This window comes from Primulina tabacum, chromosome 3 (genome assembly GCF_025594145.1).
Source record: "Primulina tabacum isolate GXHZ01 chromosome 3, ASM2559414v2, whole genome shotgun sequence".
Lineage (NCBI taxonomy): Eukaryota > Viridiplantae > Streptophyta > Magnoliopsida > Lamiales > Gesneriaceae > Primulina > Primulina tabacum.
In genome coordinates this window covers 20,275,683-20,299,642 of record NC_134552.1, presented here as the reverse complement: position 1 = coordinate 20,299,642, position 23,960 = coordinate 20,275,683, and the positions used below count along the sequence as shown (strand labels likewise).

Here is a 23,960-nt window from a genome sequence, read left to right as displayed (position 1 = left end):
CATGATGATCACAAAATAGAGAATGATGTTCCTGAAGAAACACATGATGATCACAAAATAGAGAATGATGTTCCTGAAAAAACACATGATGATGAAAATGTTCTGTCAGAACCACAAACTGACAAGAATCGTGAAATCTCTATCAATTATATTAATACTGGAAAAATATGGAACCGAAAAAATATAAAAGAAATTGATGATATATTTTCTTATAATGTGGCAATCGACATCATAAATGATTATGAAGATCATGAACCAAAATCTTTTGGTGAATGTAAAAATCGGCAGGATTGGATAAAATGGAAAGATGCCATCCAGGTTGAATTGGATTCGCTAGATAAACGTAATGTTTTTGGACCTATAGTCCTTACACCTGAAGGTGTAAAACCTGTTGGATACAAATGGGTGTTTATTCTAAAGCGAAATGAGAAAAATGAAATAGTAAGATATAAAGCTTGACTTGTTGCACAAGGTTTTTCTCAAAGGCTTGGAATTGATTATGAAGAAACGTATTCTCCCGTGATGTATGCAATTACGTTTCGGTATTTGATTAGCTTGGCGGTATCTGAAAATTTAGAAATGCGTCTTATGGATGTTGTTACAGCTTACTTATATGGATCACTTGATAGTAATATATATATGAAAATCCCTGAAGGATTTAAGATGCCTGAAGCACAAAGTTCAAAATCCAGAGAATGTTATTCCGTGAAATTACAAAGATCATTATATGGGTTAAAGCAATCCGGCCGAATTTGGTATAATCGGCTAAGTGATCACTTGATGAAAAAGGGATATGTAAATAATTTAATATGCCCTTGTGTTTTCATTAAGAAAACAACATCGGGATGCATAATTATTGCTGTATATGTTGATGATTTAAACATCATTGGAACGAATAAAGAAATTCAAGAAATTGTGTCATACTTGAAGGAAGAATTTGAAATGAAGGATCTTGGAAAAACCAAGTATTGTCTGGATTTAAAAATTGAACAAAAAGAATGTGGAATATTTGTTCACCAGACAAATTATACAGAAAAGATCCTTAAACGTTTTAATGTGGATAAATCAAATCCTTTAAGTACTCCAATGGTTGTTAGATCATTAAACATAGAAAAGGATACATTCCGTCCATGTGAAGATGATGAAGATATTCTTGGTCCAGAAGTACCATATCTAAGTGCTATCGGTGCTCTTATGTATCTTACAAATTGTACAAGGCCTGATATATCTTTTGCCGTAAATTTATTGGCAAGATTTAGCACATATCCAACAAAGAGACACTGGAACGGAATTAAACATATATTTGTCACGTCCCAGGGATGGGGTTGGACAACATCGACGTTGCTCTCAAATTTACATTCGAAAACAACAAGCCTCAGAAGTACAAAATTCAGAAACCAGTCTTTTATTCATAATACTGAATATCCATTGTCTGATACAAAGTCAAATGACTAATGTTTTACAGCGGAAATGTAAAACCAAATATAACAACGTCTTAACAGATGTAGCGGAAAAACATAAACTATAACTGAGAAATGACAGTCTTCTTCACCAGCCCCAGAACTGGATCTGCTCTTCTTCTTTTAATAACTCTTCCTCGTTCTTATCTGAGATGGGTTTGGTGGGTGAATGATATAGTTGTCACTCAGTAAGCGGGGGCGGGAATAACTCCCAGTTTTCAAAATCATTTTCAACAGAAACAGTAATACAAATAATATACAGAAACTCTTATTTTCAGAACAGGAATCAGTATTCGGGAATCAGTATTCAGAATAGAAATCAGAAATTTAATAAGTAAGCACTGAGCACGTTTGTGAATTTCATGGCTAAACTGATATCAGTCCCCTATATGTTCTCTCCTCTAAGGGGTGAGGCCAGTAATCAGTAATCAGAATTCAGTAATGTTCAGAATATATATTCCTACCATTAGTTCACTAGGTTTCGGTGCTTCAAAAATCAGAGATCAGAAATACATAAAACATGAATTATCAAACCGATTTCAAGATATTTATATATAAGCCCACTTACAGTAACTTGCTCGAAAGTTTCGGTTGAAATATGAAATCTGCTTGTTCTTGATACTGGTTTCTACTGCTCGAAAATAGGCACTCTCTTAACTCGAATTTTCAAGTGATACTCAAGATTTGTGTAACACCAATTCAGAGATTTGAGGGTGTTATTTATAGGCAAATTTCTGACTGTTAGCCTCCCAAATAAATGGCCATAATCTGCCATTAACAACCTTTATCGCGTGTTAAATGCTTCAGTTATAAGTCATAAATAGAATCAGTATTTGTCTACTGGAATCTCGCTACTGAACTCTTCTGCTGCTGGATTTTGTCTGCTGGAAAAATACCATCTTCTGAAATATTAGCTTCTGCTGGAAATTTTGCATTGCTACTGAAATTTTGCTAGCTGCTGCAAAATGCTAGCTAGTGCTGAAAATTCGGGTTCTCACATATTCCGTTATCTACGAGAAACAACAGACTTGTGACTTTTGTATTCAAAAGATGCTAATCCAAGTATAATTGGTTATGCCGATGCTGGATACTTATCTGATCCATACAAGGCACGTTCACAAACTGTATATGTATTTACTCGTAGAGGCACTGCAATATCTTGACGTTCACAGAAACAAACACTCGTAACAACTTCATTAAATCATGCTGAGATTATTGCACTACATGAAGCAAGCCGTGAATGTGTGTGGTTAAAATCAATGACCCAACATATCCAAATCTAATGCGGATTATCATTCGACAAGAAGCCTGTGATACTATATGAATATAATGCTGCATGTGTTGCTCAAATGAAAGAATGATACAAAAAAAGCGACAGAACTAAACATATTCATCCTAAGTTCTTCGCATTCACCAAGGAGCTTGAGAATAATAAATATATTGATGTTCGTCACATTCAATTAAGTGAAAATTCATCAGATATCTTCACAAAGGCACTTTCTACGACAATATTCAGAAAGCACATATATAATATTGGGATGCGCAATCTACGAAATTTTTGAAGAATTGTTCGTGTCAACATGAGGGGGAGTTTACGTGACTGTACTCTTTTTCCCTTACTATGATTTTTATCCCAATGGGTTTTTTCTAGTAAGTTTTTTAACGAGACAGTATAAAAACACGTAATAAAGACAATCATTATGATCATCATCACAAGGGGGAGTGTTGAAAATTAATATTTAAAATATGTGTATTGAATATTTGAATGTTGAATATTTGAGTGTTGAATATTTGAATGTTGAAAATAAGAGTTGTAAATATTGAAATTTAGTGTGTGATGATGTATGTAATAATGAATTTATTTTTGGATTATTTGTAAAGAAATTATATAAATAGATCTCTCATTTGTAAAAAAAATCACAATTGAGTTGATAGAAAAATATTATAAAGTGTGTAGTTTGATAATTTTGATAGTTTGATATTTTTACTTTTTACCATAAATTTTTTATTTTTTCATAACAATATATAATTTGTGCGTAAAATTTAATGCAAAATTATGTATAATTCGAGTAGAAGTAGATAAATCATTCCATTGAAAAATTGATAATGCCACTCTGTTTATTTTATCTGCCAGATATAGGTACAACCATACCAAGACAATGTACAAGTTCAAAATATTGTACGTCATTCATGAATGTTTGCACGCACAGCCAAGTCCAAAATTAACGAAATGGTTACTGAATCCAACGAAGGGGAGAACGATCGGAGGCATCGGAGATCTTCCATTCTCTGGTTTGGCGAAACTATTGTGGAGAATGTGGAGAGAGAGAGAGAGAGAGAGAGAGAGCAGAGCGAAATTCTGAATTCGGCATCGTTGGAAGTATTGATTTCTTATGAATCTAAATTAATTGGGAAGCTTCGATAATAAGGTTTGCCCATGAATATTCTTACCTTTTTGAACTTATGCTTCGCTTCCTGTTTCAAATTTTATGTTCTTTCACGATTCATTCGAGCTTGAATGGCCTAAAAATCTGAACTTGAAGTCGAGAATTCAAGCTCTAGTGTTTGATGAGCGAGTGGCATTCAGTTACTGTGGAATTTTTGGGAGTACAAATCATGTGTGGCCGGTAGTGCATATTGATCTTTTTAGGTTTAGTTTGATAAAAGGATCTGGTTTTCTGTGGTAGTTTTGTTGTTTGGGTTTATTAATGTAGAATTTGAAGTTTTAAGTAAATATGGACTCAATCCTTTGATTGATTTAAAGTATAAGAGGAGAGATATTTGAGATGAGTTTTTATTTCGCATTGTCAGGCTGTTTATGGAGGAATGAAATGTTTAGAACATGGATTTGTAGACTTCTGAGCCAAGAAATGAAACGAGCATATCAACATCAGCAGATCAATCTTGCTGAGCTGAGAGCTCAAATAGTGAAGAAACTCGAGCTGGAAAGTTCTAGCAGTATTTTTATTACTTGAATAGGTTCTTGAGTTTAAAAATGGGCAAGATTGTGTTTGATCATCTCTGGTTGTTGGGCAGGAGAATATTCCTTTTCGCAATCATTATTCGTTCAATATTGAGAGACGCATGTGTTGAGAAAGGACCACTATCCAACACTCATAAAATTGATTTTTCAATGAATGATACACCAGTTTTTGGCAAGGAGATTTCTTCTGATAGTTACCAGAATGAGTGATGTGCTAGTGACTTATTGTGGGCCTCACCTCAAAAGATAAGGACTAGTTAATTGTTATCATGATTAGAGAATCGGGGAGCATGTTAGCGCCCTTATACCTAATGTGAAAGCTAGCGTCATATTATAGCGGCCTACCACCACTCAGTCATGTGTATTTAATATCATGGTTGAGAATGCGGATTTGAGTCTACCTCTTATTGGCAGGTCGATGCAGCATCATCCAGGACTCATCCAGCAAGCAGAGAATGAAAATCTGATCTTTGGCACCAATCTGACTAAAATGTCAGTGCTAAGGGGATCATCCGATGGCTTATCGCTCGTGCATAGAAAAGACCATGTTGAGATCATGTTAAGGATGATACAAAGCAGGCTTTGCCAGAAGTCGAATCTTGATGCCATTTTTGCATTGAGAATTGATTAGCTGAGTGGCATCGTGACTCGTGAGCAACTATTGAGATCGAAGAATGCCACGTTCATTTGTGTTGTTTTATGATTAGCTTCATTTGGGCCATGTATCTTTTCTTTCTTCTGTAGTTTTCTGTTGATGAGAAACTGTAAAACAGTTTTGTAGGAATAACTTGTGTAAATTTGTAGTTCAGCAAAAAAGGTTGGATGAACTGATGATTGGTGGGACTTTTAATATTAGTAGCATATTTTGATCATCCATTTAATATCTCTCAATCTTACACAAAATTCTCTTGCTGTTTTTGCTGTGTACTGTTTTTGCATTCCTGTTTTGGTGTGTTGTTGGTTGTACCTGCCAGAAAACTCTCGACTCATGTACAGCAGCTCGGTTTCTTGAACTTAGTTCTTAGATTCGAGTAATCTCGGGTTTATTTGTGGGAAATTAACGGATCTGAACACGTGATGGGCACGAGGTCAATATTTCCACCAAATCGATCAATCCCCTGACCTGATTTTATTATTCCCCCTCGGTTTTCCCTTCTTTTTTTCTTCCTCTTTTACAGTGTGATTGGGGAAGAAGGTAGCCTGAGGCAATTAGGTAAGGGGAAAGATGTCCTGGCCGTTTACTGGAGTACGAAGACCAAAAATTTCTACATGACAGGATTTCAAGAAAACGAATCTCTCTCACCATAAAGCACAGAGCCCGCAAACATATGTTCTCACCGACAATACAGCCAATGTATTTCTTGAAAAAACTTGTCTGATTCCCGGGTCACAAAAACAAAAGTGCTACTACTACAAACCAACGCAATTCCATTAAAAAAAAAAAAAAAAAAACCAACGGCAATTCCATGGAAACAAAATCACCTTTTATACATTTTGAAAATTTTAAATACTCGAGAAAAAATTGCGGATCACTCCTCCTCCTCCTCCTCCTCCTCCTCCTCCTCCCGGCAATTCCAGTGCTCTGGACTCCATTTGGATCCACACAAGTAACAGAACTCGAATTTACACCTGAGAAAACGTTGATCCTCGCGTTAAACAGAGAATCAGACAAGGTTACGATGATTCTCACCGTAAAATTCGAATTCTAAATAAATAAAGCTGACCTGCAAGTCATGTGTATACAGCCATCAATCTTCTCCACGAAGATCTTGCAATTAGGACATTCCATCCACTCCTTATCTTGTGCTAACCGTCGTAACTTTTCGTTTCCCTTCTGATCCTCATCAAACAATCTAAACTCTTCACAACTCATATCAAAATGCCAAGGGACATTGCATCGTAGACAGAACCACTCTTGACAGAAGGGACATCGCGATATTGTTACCACATCCCCTTCCTCATTTTCATCTAACAATATCTCGGAGCAATGAGGACAGTAACATTTCCTCAAAGCAAGAATAGCAGACTCACTCAACGCCTCCTCCCACCGAGCGGCCACGTTAGGTGGGATGATAGACCTCAAAGTCTCAGGATCTGTGGTACTTTTGCAACCCTCTCTAGGGCAAGAAATGAACACGATGTTCTCTTGAAGCTTTGCTCCGACGTGTCTAGATACGCAATCCGAGCAAAACGAATGGGAACAGCCCTGGATCTCGAACATTTCTTTCTCTTCTTTATCTTCGTAACAAATTTCGCAGCAAATTTTCGACGACGACGACGATGGTGTATGTCTTATGTTGTAAATGTGCAAAGAGGCATCCAAAACTTCTTGGAATTGGAGTTCTTCTGCATATTCGGCATCTGATACCGAAGTTTTATGATCAAACAGTGATGAGAATTCGTCCATCAGCGATTTCGTATCAGAAGTTTATCTTTGTTGTACTAAAAAAACATACTCAGTACTGGCGGTATACTTATAGTACCATATATTTTTCTCGTTTAATTTGATGAGTTCATCGTTTTTGGGTCTGCATGCATCATATCATACGCCAACACGAACGAGTCATTGGCATTTTTCGAATTATTAAACTATTTAGTCGTCGCCCAAATGATGATGGGAGAATCGAACTCGATCGAGTTACTCTCAAGTTAAATATATTTGGCTTAATCTACATCTTGATTGAAATTGTTGCAGGCCAAGAGGGAGAAAAAAAAAAAAAAAGTCTCGTAAGACCGTCTCACGGATTTATATCTGCAAGACATGTTGATATGATTCATATTATAAGTGAAAAGTATTACTTTTGATATAAAAAATAATATATATTCACGAGATAAGAGATTTGTATCACAAAATTGATCCGTGAGATATCTCATAGCATTTTTTTGGGAAAAAATGGACAAAGCTTTTAATTTTCGACCAAATATTTAAAATAATAAAGGGAATTACTTACGTAAGTTCGAATCGATTATGTTATTTGTTTTTAAATCATATTACTATTTAAATTTGGTAATAATTAGATTCTTCTAGCGTCCGAAAGAAACTTGGTTAATTAAATTATATTAAATTAAATTACCTGAGATTTTTAGTTAGGCCTACGATATATAGTTTATATTTATTTATTTATTTATTTAATAATAAAAGTGGAGAAGACCAAGAAATAGCTAGGTCTTCGTTTAGACCATAAATAATAAGTGAAAATAAATGGGAATTTGGTTAAAGGTCACTGTTGTAGTTTATCTGGAAAGGAAATCTTAGCCAAACACACGTATTACTGGTTTTAGTGATTTTATTCTCTAGAAAAAAAAAAGAAAAAAAAAGTAGAGTTTATTTTATTGTATATGTCAACTGTCGAAGTCACTTGCAAATTGATTTTTTTTTAATATTATGTAGTATTTAAAAATATGAGAAAATTTCTTTTTAATATCTATGTTTTCTTTTGCGATTTTAATCATTTATGTAATCAAATTTCATTTTTATTAAGATATTTTTGTTTGTTTTTTTATAATTTTGGTCTTTTTTTCAATTGATGTGGCACTAAAGCAATGCTGATATGACGCTGACATGTATATACCGTCACATCAGCACTCATAATGAAAAATAACTAAAATTATCAAAAATAAAAAAATAGAAGACTAAAACTAAAATTTGATATCATAGAGGACCAATTTTGCAAAGTAAAAAATTTACAAGATAAAAAATACAGTTTTCTCCGAAAATATTAAACTACATACAATATTATATAACGGCAACGATTTCGTCCATCACGACAATTACTTATTATTAAGTTAACATAAAATACAATAATTTAATATCAGATTGATATTGTGCTTCGCACAATAATTCCCAAAACATCTCATCTTCAGAGGCTCAAGCTTAAATATTATTATTTTTTGACTCAAGCTTATATATAATTAAATATATATAAATTGATAATAAAATTGAAACATGCAAAAAAAATATACAATAAATATAATGGACATAAAATAAAATTACTAAACCTTTGCAAGATCATTTTTCTCTAATATGTATAAAAACTATAATAAGATCAAAATATCAATTACATTGTTTTGATACTACAAACTTTATAATAGACATATTTTCCACCTTATTAATTTTATATATAGTTTGAATGTTATTTAATTATATTAAAGAAAATATTAGAAATCCAATAAGTATTTTTTTTTTTGGGAATAATAAGCACTTCATAAAATTCAAAGATCGTTTAATACAACATCTTGAAGCCAACGTGGAAAACCAAAAAAACGTCCAAGTGAAAAGGACACATTGATCAACCTTCCATCTGGTCCCGAGTTGAGTTCCGATGTATGAAATTGTGGCCAGCACGTCATATGAAAATCTTTCACTTTGGGTGGAATCCTGAAGTTCCTAATTAACTTCCACCAAGAGTGAATAGAACATGAAGATTGCTCAGAATGGGATTAGAATACACCCGTTTCTAATTGGTACCTCGACTGTCAGAAGGATATTGACGTGACAAACAACGGATAGAAAGATTCAAACACATTCATTATTACTGTTAGAAGCAAAAACTATAAATAGCCGAGAAGAGCGGTCGAGAAAAAAAAGTTACATAGAACCAAGCTGTTATTCTGCTGAAATCTTCTCTAAACTTTCTGTTCACATTCAAAGATTTCAAAAAGCTCACACTTAGCGTATATATTCATAGCATTCAAGGGCTATACTTTGAGCTTACAAGCACAAATATATATCGTTGTATTATTCGATCTTAAAGAGATCAGTTGTGCTAAATAGTTTCAGATCAGTTGAGAATTGACAAACTGTATTGAAACTAAGAGTTTTAGTTTGATATTGTTAAGTCCAAAACTGAAAAGGGTCTGTACAAGTCTTGTATTGATCAAAGTCTTCTAGTAAATATCCTATCTTATAGATAGAAGGGATGACGTAGGAGTAATTGAAATCTCCGAACATCCATAAATCTTGAGTCTCTATATTTCAAGTTATATTCTATCTGTCAGTTAGTTTATTTCCGTACTTTCATAAGTTATCTGATTGATATTGACATAACAAGATTCCCGAGTTCAGTTTATCATTAAACTAACTCATCATTCGAAAAGGTGTTATAATTACCGAGTATTTATTCAACCCCCATTCTAAACGCACTTTCAACTTCCAACCGATCCTATCACCCTTCACCGAGCTTCTACCTGAAATTAGCCCTGGAATCTAAGCATCTTTCAATGCGAGAACACTTCTACCATCACCCACACACCAACGTAAATCTTTAGAGATTAGCTTTAAACTTCATACAACAGATTGCCGAATGAAGGAGGTGTTCACCCCTTGGAGTGTTCATAATATCCACATGCTTAAATTATCCTACCTTTAAAACTTGAACCATAAGAGAATTGGGACATTGAATGATATGCCACACTTGTTTGATTAACAAAACTTTGTTGAATTCCACCATGTTATGAAATCCAAGATCCCCTAAATGCTTTTAGGCTTCCAAAGTTTAGCCCTAAGGGGCACAATGCATTCCTCACTTTGTCTGAGATGACTTCCATCATAATTTTGCACATAATTGTTCGATCTCATTGCAAAAATTAATTGACATCTTGAAACAAGACATCACATAAGACGGGATAGCTTGAAGCAGTGCCTTGATAAAAATCTCCTTTCCCCTGGTCAAGAAGAGTTTAGAAGCCCACCCATTGTTTAAAAATTTGATCCCGAAGAGATGCAAATTTATGGCTCGTATGGTGTTTTCTCAAACATAGACCGTCCTTCTGCTTTTCCAGACTTTTCTTCACCCATTATAGATTCTGATAAGACTCAAGCTCCTTAGACACCGTCCCAGTAATTAAAGTTTGAGTTTCGATTGGATTGACTTGGAAATGTTTGGAAGTGGTTGAAAATTTTGTAGAATGAATTGACATTTGTTTTGGATATTTGACACTTGAAAAGTTGGTATAAATATTTGTATTGATTTTGGTGTTGATAAGTTGTGGCTTGAAATAGTTGTATTGATGTTAATATTTTGTTGTGCTTTTTGGCTAGTTATGTTGATTGATTACGCATATTGTGTTGTGTTTGGATTGGTATAAATAATAGAGGCTGTAGAAGAAAAACAATATATAATTTAGAGACCGATTTCATAAATTTGGTCTCTAATTTAGAGACTGATTGTGTTGCATCGATCTCTCATATAGCGACCGAATTATGAAACGGTTTCTATATTAGAGACTGACTTTAATTAGTCGGTATCTAAAGTAGAAACCACGTATAATATATCGGTGTCTATTTTAGAGAACGATGAAGTAAATGTGATCGCTAATTTAGAGACCGATTAATCGTACCGGTCTCTCACAATTAACGACCAAGGTTATTGATACCAACCAAATCAGTCGCTAATCGGTCTCTATTTTGCTATAGAGACTGAATAGAGACCGATTTGTCAGTCTGTAATCCGTGTTTTTCTTGTAGTATCTGACTGACTTTCCAGTTGCTGTGTTCCAAATGGTTTTTCCCTGCTTATGTGTGCTTGGTGTGTTGTGTGCAGATGAGGCAATATGTGCTTTCGTCTTGTTCAACTGGTTGTTCAACCGATATCTTTTCTAAACTGGTTTACAGTTATGGTAATTGAAATAGTCATTTGGATAAATCTTGTGTTTATTACTGAACCTTTTAGGTGACCAGCTACACGAATCAGTTGAAGTTTTAAGGCTATTACAAATTCCATACCTTTTAGCCTTGTTCTTATTTTCAATAGGCTGTTCAACTAGTCTATTCGGCTCAGGTTGTTCTTGTGCCACAGCTGGTTTGACAAAGTGAATATATTTCCCTTTGCCCATGTTCAGTTTTGGCTGAGTATCATTGGTATAAGTTTTATCATGATTGCTAAAGTCTAAACCGGTTTTATCGGTAACTGATTTTTGCATATCTTGAATTTCAGCTAGTGCAACTGATGATTTATTCCATGCCTGAATAACCTTAGTTTGCTTTGAATTCTCAAGCGTTAACTGCTGAATCATAGATTGATTCTTGCTTCTTTCAACATTCAGCTCAGAAATCTCTCGTTTAAGACTCAACAATTCAACTGATTTATCAGTTTCAATTTTATCGTCATTGGGATAAGTTTGCTTTGCTTTGCTTTGTCCTTCTCAACTGAGAGAGCAAGCTTGTGATACTCGTTGACCATGTCATGTAATGTGGAAATAAGTTCATCACGTGTAAAGTGAGTTGAACTAAAATCGAATACATGTTCACTGGTTGATTCTAGTTCTATGTCATCAGCCATCAGACACTTGACTTCCTCATCATCGCTGGAGCTGCTCAAGCTCTCAGGTTCTGATTTATCGCTGTCAGATTCAGCCTATTTGGATTTACTTTCCTCAGCTAGAAGAACTTCGTATTTCTTTCTGAATGATTTCTTATCATCTTTGGTTCTTCTCCTGTGCTCATGTGATTTCTTTCCCTTTTCAGCTGATACTCGACTATCCTTTTTTGGCTTACGACAGTCAGCAATGAAATGTCCAGATTTGTCACAGTTGTAGCAAGCATTTGGTTCTTCCTTGGTGTTATTCCTCTGATATTGTCTTTGAAAAGAGCATTGATTTCTTCTCATGAATCTTCCAAATTTTTTGACAAATAATGACATTGCGTCATTACTTAATTGATCAGCAGTTTTTTCAACTGAACCAGTTGGTTCCAGTTTGACAGCACTGAGAACTGTTGTAGCTGCTGGTGTGGAAGGTTCTCCTTCTCTCGTTTGCAACTCGAACTCGTAGGCATTTAGATCAGCAAATAGATAATGTAATTCGACCTTGTTCAGATCCTTTGATTCTCTCATGGCCATAGTCTTAACATCTCACTCCTTGGTAAGACGTCGGACCACTTTTAGTGCAATTTCTTTGTTTGAATACACTTTTCCGAGTGCATTCAGATCATTTATGATGTTGATGATTCTCTCATCATATTCGTGCATATATTCTCCAGTCTTCATCTTAATATTATCGAACTTCTGAACAGCAACTGAAAGTTTGTTTACTTTGGTTTGTTCATTGCCTTCACAGAGCTGAATTAACTTCTCCCAGATTTCTTTTGCAGTCTTACACATCTTTATTTTGCTGAAAGTGATTTTATCCAGCGTTTTGTACAAGATATCTTTGGCCACATTGTCCAAATTGGCTTTTCTTTTGCCATCTGCTGTCCATTCTTCTCTTGGCTTCTCAATAGGGTGTGGTGCGCCATCAGTTATGTTAACAACAGTATTTGCTTTCAGTATTCTCATGGGTCCGTCAGTAATGACATACCACATATCATCATCTCGTGCAGCTAGATGAGACTGCATCTTAATCTTCCAGTCATCGAACTCTTCTCTTGAGAACATTGGAATTTTGTTGAAGGAAGGCATGGTAATCATATTTTGTAGGTAGGAATATTCAGGAACAAGATTCATCTGCTCTGATACCACTTGATAGGATCGGTTGGTAGGTGAAAGAGTGTTTAGAAAAGGAGGTTGAATAAATACTTGAAAATTTTACCACATTTTCAAATAACGAGTCAGTTTAGTGATAAATTGAACTCAGGAATCTTGTTATGTCACTGTCAATCAGTTAACTAACGAAAATACGAAAATAAACTGACTGATAGATAAAATAAAACTGAAATTAAGAGATGCAAAATTTATGGATGTTCGGATATTTCAATCACTCCTACGTCACCTTTTCTATCTATAAGATAGGATATTCACTAAAAGACTTTGATCAATACAAGACTTTTACAGACCCCCTTCAATTTTGGACTTAACAATGCCAAACTGAAAATCTTAGTTTCAATACAGTTTATCCGTTTTCAACTGATCTGAAACTACTTAGCACAACTGATATCTATAAGATCGAATATTAGAACGATATGTGTTTGTGCTTATAAGCTCAATGTATAGCCTTTGAATGCTATGAATGTATATACTAAGTGTGAGCTTTTGAAATCTTTTGAATATGAAGAGAAAGCTAGTGAAGAGATTTCAGCAGAATAACAACTTGATAGTTCGGTTTGTATCTGGTATGTATATCAGCTGCTCTTCTCGGCTATTTATAGGCTTTGCTTCCAACGGTAACATTGAATGTATTTGAATCTTTCTATTCGTTGCTTGCCACGTCAATATCCTTCTGACAATAGTACACTGTAGCATTGCTGAAATGCGACGTTCCCACTACATGTTGCAGTCTGCTTTTGTACAGTTGTCGGTTGATAGTTACATTCCTTAACTGATGACGTGTGAAACTATTTTATTAGTTTGACACAGCCGATAGAATTAGCTGATAGCTCTCAACTGATTGTAGTAAAACTGATCAGTTCCAACTGATCATCCAGTCGACTACATAGTTCAGTTAGCTTAGTTCAGTTGTCTTATCTGCGCACTAATCTTCAGTTAGGCAACCAATAATTTGCGTATTTTTAGATCAATTCTTTTCAGTCTTCCTGATCAGTTTGTTCAATCTTTATACGCTCGGTTTGTCAAACTTCCGAAATAAAGTTTCCAACAGTCGCTAGTTTCAAAAAAAAAATTTAATGAAGAATCATGAGCTCAAAATTTCCTCCAAGTTGGTAAATCCCACGACATAATTTGATTCTCATTCCTCAGATTTTTCATGTGGAATGAACGAACTTTGCTTTTAGTATGTGAGAGCAAACCGGGGAATGTGAGGATTTCAAGAGAACAAAATTCTCTAACAACACAAACTGGCCTACACAGAGCCACCTTTTCTCATTCTGTTATATGATATTTTAAAATCATGGTCAATACCTCGGTTTAGCTCCCAGGATAATCTTTTGCTCCAAAGCCCTGAGACTATTTACAATTAGACAATTAATAATTCTCGGGTATATTAACATTGTATATTTGATTTTCCCGAGAGTTCATGATTGCGGAACCCTCTCACAAACACAACCAATTTATTCTTATAAAAAAAAAAAAAAAAAACTTCTCTGATTCCCAGATTAGAAAGACAAAAGTATATAAACCACGATTCCAGGAAGACAAAAATCAGCTCTTAAACAACTGGAAACTTTAAATTTGCTCAAAAAGGGGGAAAAAAGAAGAAGAAAAATCCGGATCACTCCTCATCCTTGCAATTCCAGTGCTCTGAACTCCATTTGGATCCGCACAAGTAACAGAACTCGAATTTACACCTGAGAAAACATCGATCCTCGAGTTAAACCGCGAATCAGACAAGATGATTACGATGATATTATTCGGATTTTTTAATGAATAAATAAATAAAACTGATGACACCTGCAAGTCATGTGTCTACAGCCATCAGTCTTCTCCACGAAAATCTTGCAATTAGGACACTCCTTCCACTCCTTATCTTGTGCCAACTGCCTTAATTTTTCGTTTCCTTTCTCATCCTTCTCGTATATTCTAAACTCTTCACAACTCTTTCCATAATGCCAAGGAACAATGCATTGCAGACAGAACCAGTCTTGACAGAAGGGACATTGCGATATTGTTACCACATCCCTTTCATCGGTTTCGTCTAACAATATCTCTGAGCAATGAGGACAGTAACATTTCTTCGAAGCAAGAATAGCCGACACACTCAACGCCTCCTGCCACCGGAAAACGACATTTGGTGGGATAATAGAACTCAAAGTCTCGGGATCTATTGCAATTGTACAATCCTCACCAGGGCAAGAAATGAATACGATGTTTTCTTGGAGCTTTGCTCCTACGTGTCTCGACACGCAATCCGAGCAAAACGAGTGGGCACAGCCCTGGATTTCGAACATTTCTTTCTCTTCTTTATCATCGTAACAAATTTTACAACAAATTTTCGAGGACGAGGACGAGGCATGCCTTATGTTATACATGCGTAAAGATTCATCCAGAACTTCTTGGAATTGGAGTTCTTCTGCATATTTGATATCCGATGCTGAAACTTTATCAAACAGCGATGAGAATTTTTCCATCAACGACTTCATCTCTGAAGTTTATGAACAATCTCTATGTTATCTATCGGGTCTTTGTCCTGCTACGTTTTCTGGAATATTTTTTATTGTATATAAACCATTCTTGACACTGGTATACTTGTACCATACTTGAAACATACGCAGTATTACTTGAATTTTTTAACGATTTCGAGTATTGTATTATTCTTATAGACCTTTTTTGATCCATCAATTTTGCAAATTTTGAGTTTTTATCTACATAATTTTCAAATTTTAGTTTCGACACTATGATTTATTTTTTATTTTTGGTTTTATACTTATTTGGTCAAGTATTGACGTGACACCAGAAAATACAGACGCGACATCGGAAATTGCAGACTTGTTTCAATTCAACAATTGTATCAAAATAGCAAAAAATTAAAATTTAGTATACCAAAACAAAAATTTAAAAACTCAGTGAATTAAAACCCAAAATTGAAAGAGTTAGCGAAAAAACATAAATCATTTTCCATTTGGAACATTTTTAGTAATTGTCTCATGAGATCATTATTTTGGATCTGCTTGAGCCATCACTTTTTTTATATAAAAAATATTAAATATAATGAACGAGCCTTCGCTTGAACAAGTATTTAAAAAATATTTTTACAAAAGTTTTTTTTTACATAAAATATTTTAAAAGTTATTTCAAGAATAAATATTTATTTGTAATGTTTTTAGAGTTGATGAGATGTTTGGTTATTCTAAAAAATCAAAAAACATCTCTCAATTGTTTTTAAAAACTATACTTATAGAACATATTTTTAAAACTATTTTTCAATAACGTTTTAAAGAAATCTTATCTTAAATCACATTTTAAGTTTTTCATTTATAAAACACTAAACATTTTTTTAATGTATTTATCCAAAACTCGAATGATTAAAGGCTTCTGAACTCGTCCTTGGTAGACTTCGGAACTTGTCATCCCAATTATTATTGTTTTTGGTTTTGAGAATGGCACTCGTAATTTTCAAGTATTAAACAATTGTTAATTGTCACCCATCACTATCATTTTTATTCGTTGTCAAATTGTATAGTTTCGTTGATTGGTACAACAAATGGTAACTACTTCTGTGATACTTTCTTGCGGGTCGTATTTTGTGAGGCAGATCTTTTATTTGGGTCATCCATTAAAAATATTACTTTTTATTCTAAGAATATTACTTTTATTGTGAATATCGGTAGGGTTGACTCGTTTCAGAGATAAAGATTCGTGAGACCGTCGTATAATATACATATTATTTAATTAATGAATATGTATAGATTAGATTGGTAAAAGAATAAATAAAATAATACTAAATATATAATTAAACAATGATTCATTGTTTTTTTTTCTTTCTTACAGAAGGGATAATTGATTTGAAATAGTCGATTATATGTTTCCAAATTATATGATTTAGATATTTTTTAAATAAAAAAATATGGCATTTATATAGATTTTAGTTGTTTATTTATGCAAATGGCGAAGACCGAGACAAAGTAAATTTTTTTTTAAAAGAAAAAAAAAAAGCAAAGTTTATGAGTCTTTGTTTAGATTTTAGACATGATGATCAAGTTTTGCGACAAGTCTTTGTGATGTTTATTTAAAGACCTATAGTGGTTGTTAGCTTTTTTGACGAGAAAATTTAAATTAAAAAAATATTGTATCATTCGTTTTGTATTTTTTTAAGGAAAAAAGAATTTATCGTCACTTGCATTTTGTTTGGATCGCTAGATTTCAAATCTATGTGATTGTATAAATGAATATATACATGTACCCATTTATTAATTAATGTAAATGTAAAGTGTGACGATAATTATGATCGATTTGAATACAAAATTTCTTGGGTGTCGTTTTTAAAAATGTTTTGCACGTGAAAACGATTTCGCATACTAATTTCCAAAAGCTATCATTTTCCTTTCCATATACGTGTGTGTATATCTTGTGTAGACTTTAAATGTGTATTAAACTTATTAATTATAACTTTGTTTGAGGAGAACAAAACTATATTATTAGGCTGCGTTTGATATGAGTGATTAGGTTGGTTTATTTTTTTTCACCCACCTAATCACATGTTTGGTACGTTTTTTATTTAACCAAGTCAATCATTCCTATGAATGATTATGTTATATTAGGTGTGATAAAATAATCACTCCTCACCCCTTAGGATTATTTATCCACTCTTAATTCATCCTATTTTTTCAATTTTACCCTTCTCTTAAATCCAAACTCACCACCACTTCCCTACACCGACCGCCGGACGACCACCGCCGCCGACCGTCGCCGACACCGACCACCGCCGACCGTCGGCCAACCGCCGCCACCGACCCCGCCGCCGACTGTCAGCCGACCGCCGACCGATAGCCGGACTGTCGCCGCCGCCGCGGGCCACCACCACAAAACTGGAAGGGCAATTTTGCCAATTCATCAAAAGATTATTATTTATTTCATTCTTAAAAATCATACCAAACATAATATTAGTTTATCATTATCTACTTCAATCATTCTTTTTATCATTTATCTCTTAATCATTTCATTATTTTATCCTCCAACTAAACGTAGCCTAATTGATTGATATCTTAATATATTAAAGAGTGATAGGTCTATTGTGAGACGGTCTTACGAATCTTTATCTGTGAGACGAGTCAACCCTAACAATATTATTCACAATAAAATTAATACCCGTCGCGAATTGCGTTCCGGTTTCGTTCCACCGTTATATCCCCGGTTTCCACCCGTTTTCCACCGTTATATCTCCGTTTTCGGTATATGAAACGCCGATACAAGTCATCAACCTACATACCCCGGAACCTCGTCAAGGTTGCTGACGTTCCGGTTCCGGAACGCCCGTTCCGGCCGTTCCGTTCCCGTTTCAGTGAACCATGATTGTAGATGACTGCTCAAGAAGACTTTGTGTATATGCATAAAAAGTAATATTTTTTCATGGACGACCCAAATAAGATATTCGTCTTACAGAATACGATCCGTGATATCGTCTTACACAAGTTTTTATCATTAAAGAGAATGGATTAAGTTTCTATAATGGCTGAAATATTTATTCAAAAGGAGTGTTTTATTAAAAATAGTAGTGTTAATGATACAACTCAAATTTTAAAATTATAATGCAGTTCAAACGTCATATTTCGGTTGTTAAAAAAATAAAATAATGATAAAAATACATATCATTATTTATACAAAGATTATTAAAATTAAGACATTTCTAATAAATAAAAAATATAATAATTTCATTATTTAAAAATAATAATACGTAAGAGGAATGACAAATTATCCATGCGTGGTGATGTTGGAGGGCCTTGTGGAAATTCTTTACGGGGTGAAGATTACCAACTCTTTTTTATTTATTTATTTTTTTAAAATTGTGAATGGTCAGGTTGATATGGTAAACGACCATATTAATTTGGCTGTTTTAAATATTATAAAATTAAAAAAAATCAAAAAATGGAAAAAAATAATCTGATTTTTTTAAAAAAAAATTACTAACCAGCATATTTTAAAAATTCAAGCATTTGTTTATAAATAAACCTGCTTTTAGATTATGTGCATTTTTTAAAATTATGAATGTTTTTAAAATTTATTATGTTAGTTTTTTTAAAATTGCGTGTAAGCTTTAAAATTTAATTATATGTAATTGTAAATTTTTTTCAATTATGTGCAATTCTATTGTGTTTTTTTAAAAAACACAAAGTTGTTAAATCAAATAAATAAATTATTATTGAGATAATACTAAGAATTTTAAATTTCCAAACCAATAAGTTCTAAATGGGTGAACTTTTCTATGAATTGATTAATTTTTTTAATTTACTCATAAATCATTTTAAATTCGTGACATTATTGTAATTATTCATTTTCAATTTGAATTTAATATTTTGACGAGATTTTTTTTATATGTTACACGTAGGTTCATTTTTTTTATTTACTACAAACAAAAGTGAGAAAATAGAGATTTTAAAAGTTATTTTATTTTTAAAATAGATAAAAAAAATTATATTTTAAATTATCATGCAATAGTTCGAATTGACTGTGTGGAATAAATTACAAGATTAGGTGATTAGTTAAGATAAAAATTTGTGTGAGATGGTCTCACGAGTTGTATTTTGTGAGATAGATATCTTATTTAGGTCATCCATGAAAAAATATTAATTTTTAAGCTAAGGATATTACTTTTTATTGTGAATATCGGTAAAGTTGACTCGTCTCACAGATAAAGATTCGTGAGACCGTCTCACAAGAGACTTACTCAATTAGTTAATACAAGAATTTAAGATTAGGTAACTAGTTAATAGAGGTATGCCCTTTAGATAGTCTCACGAATATATATATATGTGAGATGAGTCTATCCGATCCATATTTAGAGTGAAAAATAATATTTTTGTCATAAAAATAATATTTTTCATTATCGGATCGGATAAGAGATTTATCTCACAAAATTGAATTGTAAAACGTTCTCATAAAAGTTTTTTTGTAATTAATATTATGGTGTACAATATTAAATTTCTACAATATATTTTAACTTTTTTTTCCAATCATCCATTTAAAATTAAAGATTAGATCTTTTTATGAGTCATGTTAGATGATGTACTTTCCAAGAACAGAGAATATAAAAAAAAAAAAAACATATGTAATTAGATTCAATGAAATTTTTGTAATTTATCATGTAAAATATAAGTTTGAGTGTAACCTAAATTGTATATCCAAGATTATCATTTTATTTTTATGTACCGAATAAATAAAATAATTTGTAATTAATATAGCTTTTTTAACAAAATTAAAAATAAATAGCTATAAAAATTATTTTTATACTGAAATTAAAAAATAACATAAAGGGTAATTTTGTCTATTTATAAGATCAAAATGAAGAATATTTAACCATTTGCGGCCCCACAAAAAAATCACTATGGAATAAAACACAAGAAGCAGCTACTATGTCAACCAAAACTGACGAGTTATAGCGGAAAGTACATACGAAAATCTAGCAATAATTATTTCATTAGTATATTTACGTGACTCACACGTGCTTTTTTCGCAAGTTTTGTTAAATATACCAAGAAAGAGTTCGTATTTTAAATTTTAACCTAAAAGGAAGCAAAAGCTAAACTTTTTCAAGTAAAATTGCAAAAGAAAATTCTTACAAATTGCCGTTTCAAGTGTTGGCACAGGCTAATTCAAAAATTGTTACAAATACATTAGCAAATTGAATGTATTTATGTATATGGCATTTTCCTCCACTGAGTTAAAAACTCGCCTCCTCCGTGGTAGGTCTCCTCAAGAAATACCGCAAACTATTTGCAAGAACCTGCGTCGCGTAAAAAAACATGAAGATCGAGCTTTTTTAAGTTCAATTCAGAGGGAAGTGTTTAGCAAGAATCATACCAGTTGAAGAGGTTTGATCAGAGCTTCACCTTTGTAACTTACATGAAATTTTGCCTTGGCCAACAAGCCCTGTACTCAAAAATGAAATAGATTCATTACCAAGCATACATACATACCAGCAAGAGAGTCGGTCAGTTGAACCCCTGCCCCGCCCTGCTCCCATTTCTGCCCTTAGGTGAGTATATACACCAAAACGATAATCATACTCAATGGTTTTAAAATCGTTGCACATAAATTAACATGCATTGAAAAATTTGTGAAGCATCCGTTTATTTTGACAGTATGGTTCATCAAAGCATATAAAAATCTTAGTATTTACCTCAGTGTCGAACTCTCCTGATTTAACAGCAATGTTTATATCAGTTACTATCTTTACAAGATCCACCAGTAACCCAGGACGATCCGCTGTCTCTACGTAGAGCAAACTGCAACATTAAAAGAATATCTTTAACATGTGAGACGGTATAACAACCAGAGCATCATATTTGAATCACTATGCTACATAGGCAGTCACATCAGACGGTAAATGGAAATTCGTGATTCCTAAACAGTGCACACTGGAGAGAAAAGTGAACGGCTATAACACCTTTGATCAGGACCGTCATCATAGACACGGACACGGGTGGCTATATCGACATCAACCTGCGTTAAATGCGTGAATGACAAATGAGTCTCTTTCGAGCTGTGTACGTACGTATATACGTCTGAGACAAAAAGACACGTATTTTGGTTTTAGAAAAAAAAACACTTAATTTTACCGTTTGATTTGGTGCCAGCACGCCAAACGCAGCTCCCATAGCTAACTGGGCACTCGACTCCTGAAAAATCAACATAGTATCTTTAAGATACAGATTGGTCAAAAGCTTTGAAAAAGTAGTTGTATTGAAAATTCCGTTAATCCAAGATCTTCTAAGAATAATACTGGATGATACTCGAGCAAATTGTTGATGATTGTCAAACGAATAGCCTCAAGCAACTCTGGGTCATCCACCTTTCTCCCTGATGAACTGGAAAGAGACCACTTAGTGATGAGAATAATCACAGAATATCAGAAACATATCTATGGACAGTTTATTTAATTGATGCAAGCTCTTCGATAAATAATAAGTGGACAAATCAAACATATTGGAGAAACAGGTACTTGATATTAACATAGTCTTACGCTCTAGTGATGGCAAATTTGTTGTGTTTGCCAGATGAATCAAGGTACACATTCGCCTTGACGACATTTAGTCCAAGGTTCTTCAGTGCATTCATCTGACACACATTTTACAACAAACATTAAATGGTTACCAAAGTCATTTCAAACTCAATGCCAATGATCTCTTTTTAAAATCTCTTCACCTCTATCTAGTTAATAAACATTTTCGAAATTCAGAACACAAACTTAAAAAAAGAATGGCATTGCACCGTGTCCAGAAGAGCCCCAAGCCGATCCCCAAAGGTAACCTCGACAATAGTGGCATCCGGATCCGAATCTTGATCTATTATCACACTGGGGATAGGAATTACATCAGCCTCCTCAGATTTTCCATCCTGTTTAGCCAATATGAAAAACAACAACCAATGTTCCTCGATAAGAAGCATCAAACTGATGCGAAAACAAAAGCATCATTCGGCATATCATACCTCAACAGTCGTACTTAAAGATGCTTTTGGTGTAAATACACTGGCGGAAGATGATGAGCTGAAACAAAACAACAGATCAACATAAATCAACAGTCAAGTAGTTCACACATGCTATTTTACCACCTGAATTACGGTTATGCTACATTTTTACAGGTGACATGGGATTCAGAATACTGCACTCCTACAATACATTTCCAGTAAATTGAGGAAATTTTAAATGAATATGTTCGAAAGAGAATCAATTGGTGATGAACATTAGCTAAAAAAAAGTTAAATTATTGCAAAAACAATAAAGCATCAACTTCTAAAAATTGCCACTTCAACCAGATAGTCACCCAATTTCTATTAATAAGAGAGACATCATCTCCAATACTCCGACCAGATATTACTCAAACACAAAATACCCAAAAATATTCCAACAAACATTAAGTCTATTAGGAGATACGTACTTCATCCAAAAGATAATAAAAAAGTGACCAAAACATTACTCTCAATGAAAAATACCAGAAATACACACACAGAGACAGGTACATTACCTCCTCTTGGATACAGCGCAAGATAGACGAATTGGATCGAAACCAAATGAACAAATGAAAGGAGCTGCACTTGAATTGAATTGCCTAGCTTTTAAATTACTGTAAAGCCCGAAATTGCTCCCCGAAGAAACCATGGCCACAGCCATTTCTTCTTTAGCTTAAAAACAAATATCTAATCAGCAAAAAAAAATTAATCTTTTTTGAAATGGGTCCTCCTCGAACTCATCCAGATTCTTGATGAGCAACAAGAAGATGAATGGAGTGAAGAGAGATGGGAAAATGCAGAGATGGGTATAAAACTATTAAAAAGGTAGATGTTACGGGCACTAGAGGAAAAGCCTTTGGCTTTAATGACAAGGAGCTGTATGGATTTGTTTTACTAGTAATCAATATGTTGGCTCTAGCAATATCCGCCTACCCACCCATCAATCAACAAGAACATCTTGAATTTTTCAAGAAAGATAAATTAAATTTGTGGGTTTTTTGCTTTGTTTTCGTTCCATTCGAGTGATTTACCCTCCAAAAAGAAACTGTCCACAGAATTGAGAAAAATCGAAGATAAAAAGAAGGAAGATGGATAAATAATAAATGTGTGGCGGAGTTGTATGTTTATCTGGAAATTTAACGGCCATTTTGGTTTCACCATGTAATCTAATCCTCGTAGTGCGAGGTTGGGTAAGAATAGCGACGCTACTGGTTCAAACTATGCTACCTTTCCATTCATTTCTATCGTATCGGCTGCTGAATATTGGTCAAAAAGCAGCGGCAGAGAACGATTTCAGAAGGGGAAACGAGGAAAACGGGAATTCTTGGAAGCGTTTTTTGAAAAAAAAAAGGGGAGTAAATATAATTTATTTTTTTATTCTTTTTTAAATTTGTTTAAAATTTAATTTTTTTCATTAATGTATTTAAATTTTATTTTTATTTTATATATAATAAAATTTATAATTTAATTAAATAAAAAACTTACATGACCCAACTCCACCCAACTCAACCCAATCCACATCTC

At 33.6% G+C, this 23,960-nt stretch overlaps 3 protein-coding genes across 3 annotated transcripts; all 3 read right to left on the bottom strand.

Annotated features, from left to right (window-relative positions):
• Positions 1–5,907: 5,907 nt before the first annotated feature.
• LOC142540980 (E3 ubiquitin-protein ligase RSL1-like) lies at positions 5,908–6,910 on the bottom strand. Its single transcript, XM_075647498.1, has 2 exons — positions 6,168–6,910; positions 5,908–6,072 (listed from the first exon to the last, which is right to left on the bottom strand). The coding sequence occupies exons 1-2, from the start codon at positions 6,848–6,850 to the stop codon at positions 5,973–5,975; spliced, it is 783 nt and encodes a 260-aa protein (XP_075503613.1). The 5' UTR covers positions 6,851–6,910; the 3' UTR covers positions 5,908–5,972.
• Positions 6,911–14,367: 7,457 nt separating this feature from the next.
• LOC142539074 (E3 ubiquitin-protein ligase RSL1-like) lies at positions 14,368–15,625 on the bottom strand. The gene is made up of 2 exons (XM_075644368.1): positions 14,724–15,625; positions 14,368–14,620 (listed from the first exon to the last, which is right to left on the bottom strand). Exons 1-2 carry the CDS (start codon positions 15,410–15,412, stop codon positions 14,545–14,547), a joined length of 765 nt encoding a protein of 254 aa, XP_075500483.1. The 5' UTR covers positions 15,413–15,625; the 3' UTR covers positions 14,368–14,544.
• A 4,870-nt stretch (positions 15,626–20,495) lies between these two features.
• Positions 20,496–23,624, bottom strand: LOC142540979 (ACT domain-containing protein ACR11-like). The gene is made up of 10 exons (XM_075647497.1): positions 22,952–23,624; positions 22,416–22,473; positions 22,197–22,322; positions 21,949–22,043; positions 21,709–21,793; positions 21,545–21,604; positions 21,373–21,428; positions 21,106–21,211; positions 20,787–20,855; positions 20,496–20,709 (listed from the first exon to the last, which is right to left on the bottom strand). Exons 1-10 carry the CDS (start codon positions 23,095–23,097, stop codon positions 20,647–20,649), a joined length of 864 nt encoding a protein of 287 aa, XP_075503612.1. The 5' UTR covers positions 23,098–23,624; the 3' UTR covers positions 20,496–20,646.
• Between the last annotated feature and the right edge of the window lie 336 nt (positions 23,625–23,960).